The sequence below is a fragment of the Crinia signifera genome, chromosome 8 (genome assembly GCF_055691185.1).
Source record: "Crinia signifera chromosome 8, ASM5569118v1, whole genome shotgun sequence".
NCBI classification, from domain to species: domain Eukaryota; kingdom Metazoa; phylum Chordata; class Amphibia; order Anura; family Myobatrachidae; genus Crinia; species Crinia signifera.
The window spans coordinates 165251024-165269356 of NC_139224.1; the positions used below are offsets into that span (position 1 = coordinate 165251024).

At 46.3% G+C, this 18333-nt stretch overlaps 1 protein-coding gene across 4 annotated transcripts in view; it reads left to right on the forward strand.

Moving 5' to 3' along the window:
* Window positions 1-18333, forward strand: part of PATJ (PATJ crumbs cell polarity complex component) — a 175902-nt gene that overhangs the window by 27061 nt on the left and 130508 nt on the right. For all 4 annotated transcript variants that reach the window (XM_083157646.1, XM_083157649.1, XM_083157648.1 and 1 more), the window contains exons 13-17: window positions 6483-6556; window positions 6914-6970; window positions 14628-14762; window positions 17632-17793; window positions 18129-18191. In XM_083157646.1, the coding sequence (XP_083013772.1) occupies window positions 6483-6556; window positions 6914-6970; window positions 14628-14762; window positions 17632-17793; window positions 18129-18191 (491 nt within the window). The remainder of the gene's footprint in view (window positions 1-6482; window positions 6557-6913; window positions 6971-14627; window positions 14763-17631; window positions 17794-18128; window positions 18192-18333) is intronic.

Sequence of the window (18333 nt, forward strand, 5' to 3'; positions counted from 1 at the left end):
CTGAACTGCTTGCTATTGGTTTATTTTGGAAGACTCTGCGATAAACAGACGATGTATCGACTTTACACCTTTGCTCAAGTCACGACAGGTAGCGTGCCACGGACTTTGCAACTTCGCCACGGCAAGCATCCTGCCAGGGCCTTTTCTAAACACACAATATACGTTTTTAAGTTGAATCCTTAGGACATTACTGCAGCTTCTTCCTTGGTGAAGTGGCAGCTGATCACCCCCCTCCCTGCCCTTGAGTCATCTGGGGAAACAGTCGTCTGGAATTTTGTTTCTGTGCAGGGTAAATACTGGCTACTTTATTTTTGATTGATTAACCAATAGGATGCAACCTAGGGCGCCAGGACCGGGAGGGTGTGGTGGGTGCGCAGCGCCTCGGCGCCTTGCAGGTGACGGCTAAGGAATAAAATGAAGGCCTCATTTATTCCATGCTTGTTATCGATCACCCGTCCCGATGTACTGTGGGGGGGGGGGTAAAGTTATTATGGGGTAAAGTTATTATGGTGCTAGTAGGTCCAAATGCCGAACCCCGATGCGCATTGGACCACGCGGTGGATCGGACCAGATGTCAAACACCTGCGATTTGGACACTTTTCACCTGATTTCTCGGCCCAATCCCAAATCGGGCAAGTACAGTACATGGCCAGCTTTAGTGTGACCAAAGTACAGTGCAAGAGTACGTAACTACTGTTGCTGGCGTTTCAAGGGCCTGATTCAACTTTTTGAGAAAAGCAGACAACTGGGCATAACCATGCTGCACTGCAGGTGGGGCAGATGTAACAGGTGCTGGATGACTCGCCGGCAGTCAGGATCCTAACTGTCGGGATCCCGGCCAATTGGCTATTCTCCCTCGTGGGGGTCCAAGACCCCCCATAGAGGGAGAAAAGAACCTTTGGCGAATGAAACGACCCTCCAATCCTGCAGCGTGGAATACCGGCGGCCTGGATCATTTTGTTTCTGTGCAGGGTGAATATCAGTTGCTTTATTTTTACAATGCGTTCTAGATTTATGTTTGAACACACCCCACCCGAATCTAACTCTCTCTGCACATGTTACATCTGCCCCACCTGCAGTGCAGCATGTTTTTGCTGAGTTGCGTGCTTGTTTCCTTTGCTAGAAAAGCTGAATCAGGCCCGTTGTGCTTCTGTGTGTGGCGACTGTGCTGCTAATGGGGGGTAAAACCGCAAAAGTCATAGTTTTCACACAAGCATCTTGCTCTATGTGATGTCAAAGTGCTAGAGGAACGAAGAAACCCCCCCCCCCCTCTCTGTATTGTATACACACTTTCCGGGTGGTAAGGACACGTAACCTATTAGAATGTACAATACGCATCGTCCGCAGCAAGGATGCTGGAACACCTCCGATACAGGACCGGTGCCGTGACAGCAGTGCAACTGTTGCCGCTGCTCAGGGCTGAGAGCCCGGGGGAAGGGGGGGGGGGCTGCAGCTGCCACTGCCCCTGTGGCACCTGTGCCCAGCTCGGAGAACACCATTACATGCATCTGTCACTCTGAGGACCAGCCTGATGTCCTGAAGATGAGCCTGGTGACGGTGAAGAAGGGGACAAGTGAAAATAGATAATTAGGAGGAAAAAAAAAAAAGATAGATGAGGGAGGAGGAGAGGCGACCTGAAGATGTGTTTGAGTGAGAAGAGAACAGTATGGAACCAGAGGGATGTTTCAGACTCGCTCGGTCAGGTCTGAATTTTCCGGGCCGATGGTGGGGGGTTTGCGCACGGGGGAATAGCGCATATGCAAACCCCCGGTGCAAACGCCTTCTGCCAGTTATACACTTGACGGGGTGCTCACAACATGATAGGCAGGTAGGTGGCGGGAGCAGGGCATCCCGCAGCCTTTTATGGGCGTGACCAAAAAATGGTGGGCGTGCCCATAGAAATGCTGGGCGTAGCATGCATCTTTGGGGTGGCCCACCCCCAATTCGGCGGAAAGCGGCCAACTGAGAAGTAAGTGTAGACTTTTCGGACCAAAGGCTGGAAAATGCATTCGATGGTCAATGACCATCGAATGATTTCTCCTCCGTGCATGTGAGCAGTTGTGTAAGCGTACGTGGTAGCACTAGGATACGCCCAGCGGGGGGAGGGGGGTGCGTGTTCGGCGGGGCGGTGTTTACCTGCTCGCTAAGATATATATCTATCTATCTATCTATATATATATATAGCGCCTATTGAGCAGGTCTGAATCCGTCCTCAAGTTTCCATCATGGATTTCTTATTTTTGCAAAACATAAAACTTGCGTGGACAAGTTTGTCAGGTACCACTACGGTTTTTATAAAAGCATAATATATGGGGTACATACACGTTCCTAGCGCTTGGGATGCCAACGCTCAAAAGACCAAAACACAGTCATCCCAATGTGGAAGATCCCGACAGGGGCACCATACGTAGCCTGCCCTCTCTAACCCTCCCTACTTGCAGCCTAAACCCCCCTACCCCCTCAGAATCAGAATGCCTGCTGTCTGGATTTCAGTGTTGGCAAAGTAATTCATGTCGGCATTCTGGTGCCATTCTTGTGGCGGCAGTTGGGATTCCGGTCCACCAGCATCCCAACCGCCGGGATTTTACCTGTATCTCTTATCTACTCCCCATATAGTGATTACACACTGGGCTGGTTTTGGCATAGTCCTTGGCACACTCTTACCCCTTCCCGCATGGCAAACACGGCTCCGCTACCCGGCACCGACCTGTGTCTGCTGCTTCCACATTAAACCTGGCTTGCCCATTATACAGAGGGTGATCCAGGTTAAACCCTTCTTATAACCCGGGTCGAATAGCTGGGTTGGTTGACCTGGCTATAAGCTTTGGCGCTGCGCACGAGGGGCGGCGGTGCGCGTCCTCCGACCTTTTCATAACCCTACTATCCACGTCGGCGTGGAGTTGAGAATAGAAAGTGTGGCGAGCGCAGCGAGGCGAGGGGACGCGTATACCTGTGAAGTTATATGCGTCCCCTCGCTGCGTTTGCCACGCTTCGGGCTCGGTGGCTCGCTGCGCTCGCCACACTTTCTATTCTCTACGCCACGTCGACGTGGATAGTAGGTAAAATTGGGGGTCTGGTAAATACTTTACATTGAATCCAATGTAAAATAGGGTCCCAGGGGCCCTATTCACATTTGATTCAATGTAAAAATCGGGTCGATCGCGTCGGTCGCATCGCATGATTTTTCCGACACGATCACCCCGATGCAAATCAGTGTGGCCGTGCTAGGAAACAAGTACCATCTTTTATATTTTCATTTCATAGCATTGATGGATCCCTACAAACATGTGCCGCATGATGTGTCCCGGACTTGCTATCTTTGTAAGGCGTATTCTGCTTGACAGCCCTTGTCGCTGTGCGTTAATGTGTTTGATTCAGTTCTGAGGACCCGCACAGATGGGTTACGTCGCAGCTAATGAGCATCCTGTAAGCCCCCCGCAAACCCCCCCTGTTTTTGTGGCGATATCAAGACTACAGGAGAAATATTTTCTTACAATGCTCGTCTGCAAAAAGCGAAGGAGCGCCAGCGATTACCCAAGCTAAATATGACTTAAGTAGGAACATTAGACTTTGCACTAAGCCCCGGCTGGGGTCAGACGCAGGACAGCCAGTCACTCTGGGCCATGTAGCCTTGTCAGAGTGTCTCACTAATGCAACTAAGACAGTATTGCTGTCATGCCAGAAAGCTGAAGAGATCTAGATGCCAGGGTCGTTAAGATCCCACGGAAGGCTGGTTCCGAACCGGTGCTTATAACAGGTGTCCAGTTACTACCTCTCCTAATGAAAGCAGACAAGACTTTATAGCTGCGGAATGGATAAATAATGCCTGTGATTGCATTGTATTGATACGGTCCTGTGATAACAAGGACGACTTGTCAGGTGCCTAATTCCCCCAAGGAAGGGGCGACGCAGCTGTTTGAAGACGATCGCTTAAATTGCATTCCCTTTCTCAGCCTTTCAAAGTACATTTCAAGTCACATCAATTGTATCTATTACAGAAATATGAAAAGGATTCCTTTTATTGGAATGCCGTTGCTGGTATGTGGCTGTGCGCGTAACGGTGATATCTACCTTTTCTTTGTAGTATCGGTGTCTCGCGTACACCTGCGGTGATGCAGCTGAGGATGCTCGTCACTTCCAGAAAATGGGGCGGATGTATTAAGCCTGATGATAAAGTGGAAGGTGATAATGCAACAGCCAATCAGCTCCTAGCTGTTCTTCTTCAAACGTAGTGGATTGGCTGGTGCGTTATCACCTTCTTCTTGATCTCCTATTTCTCTTCACCAGGCTTAATACATCTGCCCCAATGGGAGAACTGAATCCGGTCCCAATGTCGACCACTAATGGTGACAGTGACTAGGTCGATGCCTATGCATGTTCCACCTACCGTAGGTTCAAAATGGGGAGGAGAGGACCAAATCTCCACCAGACAAAAATTGGCAACATCCACAAAATAAAGAGCACGGTAAACAAATATATTAGACAATTAAAGTATTTTTTTTTTGTTCTAGTTCATTGAACCAGGTTGAGATCAATTCTGAAAACTGTTCCACTAGTACGATCACCTAGGCCAGGCGTGTCCAAACTGTGGCCCTCCAGCTGTTGTGAAACTACACATCCCAGCATGCCTTGCCATAGTTTTAGCATTCTCTAATCACAAAACTGTGGCAAGGCAGGATGGGACTTGTAGTTCCACAACAGCTGCAGGGACATAGTTTGGACATGCCTGACCCAGCCTTTAACCAAAAGAGAGGTGTAGTTCTATATTGTACACTAAATAGGCAAGCCCCGTGACCTCTCCAGTGACATGATGTGAGAGGATGGAGGCAGCAGGAAGCCACAGACTGATGCTGCTTTCAGACCGCATAACTGGCTTTGTATTTGAAAACGTTTCCAAAAACGGGTCTGCCAGGTAAAACTCCTTTCACACCGCATCTCTTAAACAGTATATTACCGTTTAAGTGCCGTTTTGTAGACACTGGCAGACCCGTTTTTGGAAACTTTCAAATACCGATTCAAAGCCAGTGCGGTCTTCAGCACGGGGGGGGGGGGGGGGGGGGGAGGGAGGGAGTGTTCTTAAACACATTGGGGGAGGGGGGGGGGGATTCTTTAACACATTGGGGGGGGGGTGTTGTGTTAGCCCTAGGGGGGAGGATGTTAACCCGGGGGCGGGGGGCTCCAGGGGGTGAAGCACAGTGAATATTAATGAGCGCTCATTAAATATTCACTGCGCTGGGTCTGCTCATTGGCTGGGTCATAAATACCGTTTCAGACCCGATTTTGATGCCAAAATACCGGGTCTGAAATGGGTAGGACCTTCCATTTTAACCGTTTTAACGGCTTTTTAAAACGGTAAAGTGGTTCTGGACCTTTCAGACCGCACAGATTACCGTTTTAAAACAGTTAAAAATTGGCAAAATACCGTTTTTTTAAGTGCGGTCTGAAAGGGGCATGATAGTTTATAGTGGGAGGAGCAGGGTCCCAAACAGCGCAGAGTATATCAGGAGATGAGTGATGTGTCAGTGAGGACAGGGCTGCATGTGACAGGGGCAGTGACATGATGTGAGGAGGGGAATGGGGGCAGCAGTAAGCCACAGACTGAGAGTTATATAGTAGGAGGAGCAGGGTCCCCAGTAGCACAGAGTATATCAGGAGATGGGTGATGTGTCAGTGAGGACAGGGCTGCATGTGACAGGGGCAGTGACATGATGTGAGGAGGGGAATGGAGGCAGCAGGAATCCACAGACTGAGAGTTATATAGTGGGAGGAGCAGGGTCCCCAGCAGCACAGAGTATATCAGGAGATGAGTGATGTGTCAGTGAGGACAGGGCTGCATGTGACAGGGGCAGTGACATGATGTGATGAGAGGATTGGTGGGAGCAGGAAGCCACAGACTGACAGTTATATAGTGGGAGGAGCAGGGTCCCCAGCAGCGCAGAGTATATCAGGAGGTGAGGGATGTGTCAGTGAGGACAGGGCTGCATGTGACAGGGGCAGTTATGTGATGTGAGGAGGGGAATGGAGGCAGCAGTAAGCCACAGACTGAGAGTTATATAGTGGGAGGAGCAGGGTCCCCAGCAGCACAGAGTATATCAGGAGATGAGTGATGTGTCAGTGAGGACAGGGCTGCATGTGACAGGGGCAGTGACATGATGTGAGGAGGGGGAATGGAGGCAGCAGTAAGCCACAGACTGAGAGTTACAGAGTGGGAGGAGCAGGGTCCCAAACAGCGCTGAGTAGTGATGTGATGTGATGTTCTAGTAACACTGGTACAGAATACATTGTATATGACTATGCCAACACATGTTACATTTGTGGTAACGTGTGGTTTTAATGTTCCTTTAAAAACCTCTACTGGTATTTGTAAAGTTATTAATTGCACTTCTGTATAACCCAACATGTATAATTGGCTATTTAAGGAGTATGTCTGGGATTCCCCAGATGTTCCATGTAAAATACATGTTCTACTTTTTATTTCCTAGGACCCATGTCCCCTGAGGCTGATGCATTGAAGGTGAAGTGGGAGAAAGGTCTTGGTCCTGATTACCTAGTCATGGTATGTACAGAGAGACTAACTGATGTTCCACACTAGGGGGAAACTGAATTTCACTGTGTTTCTCGTGCAGCCCCAGCCTAAATGTGACAAAGGACACGCTCAGATCTGCTCATTATAAACAAGAGTGTCTACAAAGCTGACATGTTGTCCCCCTGTCTCCAGCATTAAAGATGTGTTTTTTTATGTTTGTGGGTGAACTGAATGTGAAGTTGTAAATGTATACACGCACACACACTGCCATTCATTTACTATAATTACGGTTTTGCTTTACCTTTTAATCACCAGCCTACACAGAATCCCATATTCCAAATGTTCTTCTTTAGCTTATGTGTCAGATTCTTGTCCTTGCCATTTTAGGTGGTTGTTCTGGATGCTAAAATTGAAGATGATGAAGAGCTACAGAAATACTCTAAGGTCAGGATTTGCTTCGGACAGGTCACATTTTGTTACATTGTTTTTTAAACATTATTTATTTTACTGTTTCTTCTACAGCGCTACAAGTTCTGTTGTGCTTTACAATCGGAAATAGGGATAAACCAAACAGGGTAGTTACAGACAGTCAAAATTGAATTGATTGCTATAGTCAAATCTGCTAATGCTTTAACCCCTTCCCGACATTTGACGTATATATACGTCATGGCCGGGATGTATTTCCCGACACATGACGTATATATACGTCATGACTTTAAACTGTCCCCGCGTCTATAGACGCGGGGACAGAGGGACGATGTCTGCTGTCCCTGACAGCAGACATGTCCCTGCATGCCCAGGGGGGGCTGCGATGCCGCCCCCCCGTCGGCGATCACTGTGATTGGCTGTTCAGTGTGAACAGCCATTCACAGCGTTTTCTGTGTCACCGGCGAATAACGTTCGCCGGTGACACAGGGATCGGAGGTGATTGGTGCTGTAAAGTACAGCACCAATCACCGCGGGGTGTAAGGGTGACACTGGTGTCACCCCACCTCACCCCGCCTGCCCCCAAAGGCCGTGATTGGTTCGTCGGACCGACGAACCAATCACAGCCATGGAGGGGGGTTTAAACTAACGGTAACTGCACTGCAGACGCCATTCCGGTCTGGAATTGCGTGCAGTGCGGTCACCGTGCCTAGCTGCCGCAGTATACTGACCTGAACCTTGCAAAATACTTACCTGATCACTGCCTGGATCTTGCTACTTCTTGTGACTTCCTGTGCTGTGTTGTGCTGTGTTGTGCTGCTGCAGTGTCATCGAGTTATAGATAGAGAGATAGAGAGAGAGAGATAGAGAGAGATAGAGAGGGCTAGTGACAGAGAGTGCTATATTTTGTGCTGCTGCAGTGTGATAGAGTTATAGAGAGAGAGATAGAGAGAGATAGAGAGAGATAGAGAGATAGTGACAGATTGTGCTATATATTTTTTATATAACTGACTGCTGCCCCCCCTTTTGTGCTGATCAGTATAAATTAACTGATCAGCAACTTTTTGGGGGCGCAGGTTTTTTTTTTATATATATATACCTGTCAGTGCTGCTGCTGCAGTGTCATAGAGTGAGAGATAGAGAGATAGAGAGAGATAGTGACAGAGAGTGATAGAGACTATATTTTGCTATATTTTGTGTCTGCTGCCCCCCTTTTGTGCACCCCCAGCAACTTTTTGGGGGTGCAGGGGTTATTTTTCATATATATAACTGTCAGTGCTGCTGCTGCAGTGTCATAGAGTGATAGATAGTGAGAGATAGAGAGATAGAGAGAGATAGTGACAGAGAGTGATAGAGAGTGCTATATTTTGTGTCTGCTGCCCCCGCCTTTTGTGCTGATCACTATATCTGAGGTGATCAGCAACTTTTTGGGGGTGCAGAGGGTTTTTTTTTTTTATATATACCTGTCAGTTGCTGCCAGTTGCACCAAAGGTTGTGCACCTGCTGCCCCTCACTGGTAATCAGTGTCGCATCACTGATCACCTTTTTTTTTTTTTAAGGATGCTGTGGGGTCTTTTTTTAATTTTTTTTTTACACACACTGTGATTTTGTGGGTGTCCTGTGGCCACTGTGCGCTGATCAGTGACGTACATCACTGATCAGCTTTTTCGGCACAGGGTTGATCTATTTTTTTTTTTTTTTTGATCAAATTCCTGTTGCCTTTGAGCACTGTTCAGTGACGGACGTTACTGACCAACATCTGTGCTCAATTTTTGGCGCAGGACCTTTTTTTTTTTTTTTTTAACCCCTTCAATTTTTTTTTTTTTTTTTAACCCCTTCAATTTTTTTTTTTATTGGGATCAAATTCCTGTATAAAGTATTTTTTTTTTCTGCACTACATACACACTACACACTACATACCCCCCGGGTTGAAATAAAGTTTGTACCCCCCCCTACACTATACACGTGTTGAAACATTTCACTACCAGTAACACAAAAATAAAAATGTCATCCCAAATGTCATCCCAAATGTCATCCCAGTCATCCAGAAGAATGTATTCAGCGGAGGAGGCATATGCCATGCTTGCCTCTGACTCTGACACAGCCAGTGAGGCAAGCGGGGAATTTGAAGGATTCGTCTTAAGCTCCTCTTCCTCCTCTGGTGATGAGGGACCCCCTCAAAGACGCCCCCGTAGAGCAGCTGAGACCCCTCCCCCAATAATTGATCTCGTATGGACCCCACCACCAGACAATTTTGAGCCCCAGGTTCCTGAGTTTTTGGCCATGCCAGGAATCCAATTTGATTCCACAGGTCTCAGAGAAATTGACTTTTTCAAATTATTTTTCTCTGATGATTTTATAAATTTAATGGTGGACCAAACTAATTTATATGCCCAGCAGTTTATTGCTCAAAACCCCACGTCATCATTTGCTTGGTGGACCCCTGTAGATGCAGTAGAGATGATGACGTTTTGGGGTCTGGTGTTTCATATGGGCATAGTAAAAAAGCCAGAAATTAGGCAATATTGGAGTACAGATGTTCTGTACAGCACCCCACTTTACCGTATGGCCATGACTCGGGCTCGTTTTGAGATGATCCTTAAATTTTTGCATTACAACGATAATGCACAGTGCCCACCCAGAGATGATCCCACCTTTGACCGGCTATTCAAAGTCAGGCCGGTCATTGATCATTTCAGTGCCAAATTTGCAGAGATGTACATCCCTGAAAAATTTATTTGTATCGACGAGTCCCTTATACATTTTAAAGGAAGGGTTAAATTCCGCCAGTACCTTCCCAGTAAGAGGGCAAGGTATGGCATAAAAATGTATAAGCTGTGTGAAAGCACCTCAGGGTACACCCACATGTTTAGGGTATATGAAGGGAAGGATTCAAGAATTGAACCGCCAGAATGCCCCCCCTCCCTCGTAGGTGTTAGTGGAAAAATTGTCTGGGATTTAGTGCACCCCTTCCTGGATAAAGGTTATCACCTCTATGTGGATAACTTTTACACTAGCATCCCCCTGTTTAAGGCCCTTGGTTCAAGAGGTACAGCAGCTTGCGGTACTGTGCGCAAGAACCAAAGAGGCCTCCCAAAAACGCACATTGCCCAAGTAATGAGAAGGGGTGAAAGCAGGGGAATATGCACCGAAAATATGTTGTTGGTCAAATATAAGGACAAGAGGGATGTCCTTATACTGACAACAATTCACGGAGACAGTACCACCTCCGTCCCTGTACGAGGTACCAGTACCCACACCTCAAAACCTAATTGTATCCTGGATTACAATAGGTACATGGGCGGAGTGGATCTTTCAGATCAGGTACTGAAGCCGTACAGTGCCCTGCGGAAAACAAAAATCTGGTACAAGAAGCTGGCCGTGTATATCATCCAGATGGCACTGTATAACGCTTACGTGCTATTCCGTTCTACCGGCCAGAGGGGGACATTTATGCACTTTCAAGAGGAAGTCATAAAGGGCCTAATATTTGGGAACCAGCAGGCAGAGGTCCCCAGTACTTCTAGTACTGGCCCCCGTATTGTACCAGGGCAGCATTTTCCTGATGAAATCCCCTCCACTGCAAGAAAGGGCGGACACAAAAAAGGTGCAAAGTTTGCTATAAAAAGGGAATAAGAAAGGAAACTATTTTCCACTGTGAAACTTGCCCCGACAAACCCGGCCTATGTATAAAGGAGTGTTTTAAAATATACCACACATGGATTATTAGGTTCATAATTTCACCGTGCTTCGGGGGTCTTGCTAATGCCACATAGCACCCACCATTCATTCCACCAGAATCTGAGCCGCAAAATCCAAAAATCACTCCTTCCCTTCTGAGTCCTGCCATGCACCCAACTGGTATTTTTTGGTCACATGTGAGGCATTGCCGTACTCGGGAGAAATTGGGGCACAGATTTTGGGGTGCTTTTTCTCCTTCATACCTTCTGAAAATGAAAAATTTTGAGCCAGAACTGCATTTTTGTGTAAAAAAATGTAATTTTTCATTTTCACTGCCCAGTTGTATCAAAATTGGTGAAACCCCTGGGGGTTTGAAATGTACACTATACCCCTAGATGAATTCCCTGAGGGGTGTAGTTTGCAAAATGGGGTCACTTGTGGGGGGGTTCCACTGTATTGGTGCTTTGGGGGTCTTGCTAATGCGACATAGCACCCACCAACATTCCACCAGAATTTGTGCTGCAAAATCCAAATATCACTCCTTCCCTTCTGAGTCCTGCCACTTTTTGGTCACACATGAGGCATTGCCGTACTCGGGAGAAATTGGGGCACAGATTTTGGGGTGCTTTGTCTCCTTCATTCCTTGTGAAAATGAAAAATTTTGAGCCAGAACTGCATTTTTGTGTAAAAAATGTAATTTTTCATTTGCACAGCCCAGTTGTATCAAAATTGGTGAAACCCCTGGGGGTATGAAATGTACACTATACCCCTAGATGAATTCCCTGAGGGGTGTAGTTTGCAAAATGGGGTCACTTGTGGGGGGGTTCCACTGTATTGGTGCTTGGGGGGTCTTGCTAATGCGACATAGCACCCACCAACATTCCACCAGAATCTGAGCTGCAAAATCCCAAAATCACTCCTTCCCTTCTGAGTCCTGCCATGCACCCAAATGGTATTTTTTGGTCACATGTGAGGCATTGCCGTACTCGGGAGAAATTGGGGCACAGATTTTGGGGTGCTTTGTCTCCTTCATTCCTTGTGAAAATGAAAAATTTTGAGCCAGAACTGCATTTTTGTGTAAAAAATGTAATTTTTCATTTGCACAGCCCAGTTGTATCAAAATTGGTGAAACCCCTGGGGGTATGAAATGTACACTATACCCCTAGATGAATTCCCTGAGGGGTGTAGTTTGCAAAATGGGGTCACTTGTGGGGGGGTTCCACTGTATTGGTGCTTGGGGGGTCTTGCTAATGCGACATAGCACCCACCAACATTCCACCAGAATCTGAGCTGCAAAATCCCAAAATCACTCCTTCCCTTCTGAGTCCTGCCATGCACCCAAATGGTATTTTTTGGTCACATGTGAGGCATTGCCGTACTGAGGAGAAATTGGGGCACAGATTTTGAGGTGCTTTGTCTCCTTCATTCCTTGTGAAAATGAAAAATTTTGAGCCAGAACTGCATTTTTGTGTAAAAAATGTAATTTTTCATTTGCACAGCCCAGTTGTATCAAAATTGGTGAAACCCCTGGGGGTATGAAATGTACACTATACCCCTAGATGAATTCCCTGAAGGGTGTAGTTTGCAAAATGGGGTCACTTGTGGGGGGGTTCCACTGTATTGGTGCTTGGGGGGTCTTGCTAATGCGACATAGCACCCACCAACATTCCACCAGAATCTGAGCTGCAAAATCCCAAAATCACTCCTTCCCTTCTGAGTCCTGCCATGCACCCAAATGGTATTTTTTGGTCACATGTGAGGCATTGCCTTACTCGGGAGAAATTGGGGCACAGATTTTGGGGTGCTTTGTCTCCTTCATTCCTTGTGAAAATGAAAAATTTTGAGCCAGAACTGCATTTTTGTGTAAAAAATTTAATTTTTCATTTTCACTGCCCAGTTGTACCACAATTGGTGAAACCCCTGGGGGTTTGAAATGTACACTATACCCCTAGATGAATTCCCTGAGGGGTGTAGTTTGCAAAATGGGGTCACTTGTGGGGGGGTTCCTAAATTTTAGCATCTTATGGTGCCTAGAAACCTACATGGTGCCTAAAAAATAATCTCATAAAAAGGAGGCTCCAAAATCAAGTAGGTGCTCCTTCTATTATGAAGCCTGTAGTTTGGTCAACGTGCACACTAGGGCCACATATAGGATATTTATGAAAACAAAAGAATTGGGGGAATCAATTTTTAGTCACATTTCTCTAGTAAAATCTACGGTGTTCCTTAGAAAAATGTATTAAAATTGCAAATCTGCAAAAAAAATGAAATTTTGAAATTTCACCTACACTTTGTTTTAATTCCTGTGAAACACCTAAAGGGTTAACAAACTTCCAAAATGCTGTTTTGAATACTGTGAGGGGTGCAGTTTTTGAAATGGCATCATTTATGGGGGTGTCTCACATACAAGTCCCTCAAAGTCACATCAGAACTGAACTGGTCCCTAAAAAAATCAGTGTTTGAAATTTTCTTGAAAATTTGAGAATTTGCTATTCATATTGTAAGCCTCCTAGTGTCCAAAAAAATTAAAAGGAAGTTGAAATAATGATGGAAACATAAAGTAGACATATGGTCTATGTTAGTTATTAACTATTTTGAGTGGTATGATTATTTGTCTCACAAGCAGAAAATTTAACATTTTGCAAATTGCTAAATTTTCCATTTTTTTACGACATTTTGGTATTTTTCACAAAAAAACACAGACTGTATCGACCCAAATTTACCAATAATTTGAAGTACAATGTGTCACGAGAAAACAGTCTCAAAATCACTGGGATAAGTAAAAGCAAAAAAAAGTTATCCCCACTTAAGTGATACATGTCAGATTTGAAAAAAAGGGCTCTGTCAGGAAGGCAAAAACATGCTGTGTCAGGAAGGGGTTAAGTCAACCTTACTAATTTCCTATGTGGTCACTGGGAGGGCACCACAAGTGACGCCAGCACCCATTGCATGCAATCCTACACGCTTACAATTGTGATCATTATATATAAATTACTGTAGATAAATTATATCTAAGTTACGCGTCCTCCCAACCTGTTCATACCCCCACTATCCACGTCGGTGTGGAGTTGATTTTATAATGTGGTGAGCCCGAGGGGACGCGGATTACTTTACATGTGTTCCGTGTCCGCTCGCCGCGCTTCGGGCTGGCGTGGATAGTGGGGGTTTGAAAAGGAGGCATTTGTCAGTATGTAACATGGAGCACTGGCAAATGCCTCCTTTATTGTGCATAAGATGCACTTGCGGTCACGGGCAGGGTTGCCGTACCCTGCCGCAATAATTACGGAGACGCACCTGCGTCTCAGACAGCTGGAGCGCCTCTCCGCCGGCGCCCGTATGATCCCCCTCTCCGCCAGTGCAGGGGATCTGGTGGTCACTAGGCTTGCCATGGGCGGCAAGCTCCGGCTGGCCGCGAACGGGCGGGAACACAACGCTGATACTAACAGGGACACATGACTGACTACGCAAACTATGTAAACTCCAGCTAGGCGGGAACGGGTGGGAACACTACACTACGCTGCCGGCGCTGGGCGCGCAAGCGCTACGCTGATTCTGACAGCGCCGCTACGCTAACTGCGTAACGGGCGCCGTGCTTATACACAAGTACCATTTTTTTTTTCCAGTATTCTTTTATGATTGCATAAAATACATATCGCATTATGCAGTATACTGTACCTATAGTTTTGTGCGTTTCGGAAATTGCATGCCCATCCCATTGACACACCCCCACCACTACCCTCCCCTCATAATGAAATGCGATAATTGCTCATTGCCAAACAGTTTGCAGTTGCAACCGATGCTGAATGAAGGACTTGGTCAAGTATTAGGTAATGTTTCCTGGAAAGTCTCAAATCTCAAAAGTGTGACTTTCCTTGTTCCATCATTCACCAAACAAGGTCTGTTCTAGATTTTGCTAGATCGCATACTGTACACTTCTGTCCCACAAAGAAATCCATAATCCTCTTACTGTGCCTTTTGTGTCTCTTCTGTACAGCTTCTGCCCATCCACACCATGAGATTGGGGGTAGAACTGGACTCCTTTGACGGCCACCATTATATATCCAGCATTTCCCCTGAAGGTCCAGTTGCCAAGCTTGGCATTTTGCAGCCAGAAGATGAATTATTGGAGGTACTTGGAGTCCTTTTAAAACTCTCACCGGTGATACAATTAACCCTGGTAATTTATATATATTTCCTGCTGTGATGGGAGCGCAGTAAGTGTTAAATGAGCAGAGATGTCAAAGTAAGCGGTCAGTGCAACGCTATAGGAGGGGTGGGGGGGGGTTCAGTTGTTTGCGGTCAATTTTACAGTGATTAAAAAACTATTTTTTGCTATGTTTTTCCCAGACAATTTAATTAAAGCCCATGTTTTGTGTTGTAAAATGTACCCGCTACTGTGCATAAACACACAGAATAAGTTTCCGGATCCACGTGTTTTTAAAATCGTGGCTGCAAAGACACGCCTGGAATATCTGTTTATCCTGCCTACAAGCAGGTGAAGCAAAATCCCTGATACTGCCAGCTATTGGGGGATGATTGTATTACCCCCAGGGATCAGTTAGACGCTGACATTTACAGCGGCTTATTGAATTCCCCCCTAAGTGTTTCTACAGTCTCTACATGATGCATAACACTATTCAGATGCTGTACTTATGGGTTTATTTACTAAGATGGGAGTTCTATTAAAGATTGAATCGGATTGGTTGCCTATAGCAACATTCTATCTATCATTTTCTGGAAGGTGCTCAATAAATAACAAGTAGATTCTGCTTGGTTTCCAGTAGAAACATCCCATCTTCAATAAAACTTCCATCTTAGAAAATAAACCCCCTTAGGATTTACATTTTACCAGTGGCAGCTCGTACCTTATTGGAGCAGGGGGGCTGCCACCGGCCGCAGCGGGGTTCAGGCACCCCCTCCCCCTGTCGCCGCTGCCGCTACCTCGTCTCCTCCGGTCCCCGGCCCCTGTGCTGTGATGACAGGCGCCGGGACTGGTGCATGCGCAGTACAAATATGTGTAATGCACATGCGGCCAGCTTCTATTGGCTGCTTGGGCAACAGCCCATAGAAGCAATCTTGGTCCCGGCGCCTGTACAATACAAATGATAGGCACCGGGACCAGCGCGTGCGCAGTTCCGTTATATGCACAATCGCCATTTTTGCACAGCAGCCCGAACAAAGGCGTCCCGGAGGGAGGGAACACCTCCCAATGGGACTGCCTTTGTGACTGGCAGATCGGACTTCCAATAGGAAGCCATTGCCAGTCACAGTGAAGCCAGAGCAGTCTCACAGACTGCATCTGGCTTCACTACATTGGCGGATTTTACCTGGCCCATAGGTAAAAACCGCCACATTTTACTTACACAAAAGCGGTTTGAGAAGAGCCGCAATGATGTTAACGGGAAGATAACCATGTGACCTCCATCCGTAAGCGGATTGGTCAGTGCCCACTACTTTCCATATTGTCAGTAACCGTATAATAATAATTCTAGTTGATAGCTGTGGCAGGCCACGGAAAGCCAGTATGGGCACAAGGAATCTCGCCCGTCCTTGTATGGGCTGCCTTCCTTCCCATGTCACTGAAATAACTAGTACAAGGTCTCTGTCTGTTTCACTGCAATAGAAAGACTTACTGCAGCGTTAGTCCCACGAAGAGCTTTGGAAACACGATTCATTTTGCAATAATAAAGAAGCCTTGTTGAAGATTGTAACCATAATACAGAGAATGAGCTGTCTGAGACGTGTTAGGGTGTAGCCTTGCTGCTCAATAATGCCAAGTAACTGTAAATGTATTTGTTTGGGATAAACTCTGCAGCGCCTTAACCCGAGTTCTGTCTTGTAGTCTAGCTGGGTTTTTTCTTTTATTATTCTCAAAATATGTCGTTCCTTCTAGAGCGAGATTAAATTTCCGACAAAATCAGATCCAACAGCCTTTTGAGGTTATTAAATTATGTGTACACGGAGTACTGACATGGCAGTACAGCTCTTTAGGTCAAAATGTCCGTGAGCTGAATGGGTAATCTACTCTACCCGGCGCTCACAAATTGGCCTTCTGGTAAACTTTGAGCAAGAACCGTCTTTCTACCAATTTAGAATGTTTAAAGCAAACTTCTTTTAGTCTGTTTTGCGTTCCGTTTTGACCGCAGTGAGCCGCGGGAATAGCAACATTGCAAGCGTTAAACAGTCCTGCAGGACGCCGACGGGCGTGAGGAAGATAACGAGAGGAGCGGAGGCTCTGAAGCTGATTTAGATATTCTCTGCAGCGTGACTATATCAATTCTGGCTGCAGAACTAAATACACCATGTCATTTAGAGTTCTCCCATGTACGGTATATGGTTGGTTTAAAGTACACACCAGTTGCTGAAGCAACACACATGAGGATGCAGCCTCTCAGTTAGGTAATGGTGGTCAAGCAGCCATCGAGCCACGTGTGGCAATGATGGGTGTGCGCCAGCTCCTCTTTTGGACTGATACAGTCAAAAAAGGAACTCGCTGATTTAGGAACCAATTGGTTAATATTTTGCTATTAAATAACAGCTTTGACACCGCTTGCTCAGGAACTGATCCACTGCATTCAGGCGTCCGGATCGCATGCGGTTCTTTCACATGTGATGTATTGCAGCAGCAGGGAAGGGGGTAAAAGTCGGAGGTCAAACGGGCACCTCCGTCTCAGGTCCGATGCGCAGGGGACCGCGCATCAGACCCGAGGGGGACATCAAATGCATCCGATTTGGGCCGATATTTCAACCCATTCCGTCGGGATCGGGTGAAATTTGACCAAATTGGGCACCTTTTTTCGAATGTTCCAAACTGAAAGATGTCTGGGAAGCGTGGTCTATGTTTTCACGTAGACACCGGCGTATGTTGCTTCTCATCGCAACCCTCCCAGCTGTTTCCACGGTTAAATTGCGCCATGTGCAGTACACTCTGAGTAACGATGCGATAGACCTGCGGAGTCTGAGATTGCGCTAACATCACATCCACATCTGCCTTGTAGGTGAACAATGTGCAGCTGTACGGAAAGTCCCGGCGAGAGGCTGTCTCGTTCCTGAAAGAAGTACCCCCTCCGTTTACACTCGTCTGCTGCCGGCGTCTGGTGGATGATGAAAATGATAACTTTGGGGATGAGCCAAAAGCTTTGGTGATGCAGGATGAGCTGGTAGGCCCGTAGCAAGTAATTGTGGTACTTTAGCTGACTTTTAACTTCATATATTCTTTAAATTTTCTTGGAATCCGTTTGCATTTATACATTATGTTACCAAGCAACCACCTCTCTCTGCATTGTAGTTTTACATTTACAGTAGATCGACTTTGACTCTCCTTTATCACTAGTGCTTGACGCTAACCCTCCCATAGCCTCATCCTAATGATGATATTATTAAAATGTCGACCTTTCCACTATCGAAGTTCTGAGAATATCTACACACTACCTGTCGAAGTTTGGACAACATCCCGGTTATGTTGCAGTACATTTAATCTTGTTTTGGTTTTTAGCCAGGAGAGGAAGACACGGTTTTCCAGACACCGCAGTTAGCTGGAAATGTCCAGAACCTGGAGGTAATTACGGAAAGTATTTTATTTTTACGTTTTCGGGTACGAGGGATTCTCCTTTTCTTTTTTTTTTTTTTAATGATCAAGGATGCCTCTGAATTGGGGACATTGCTGTCTGCAGTATCACTTAGGGATGCGATGGCTAACC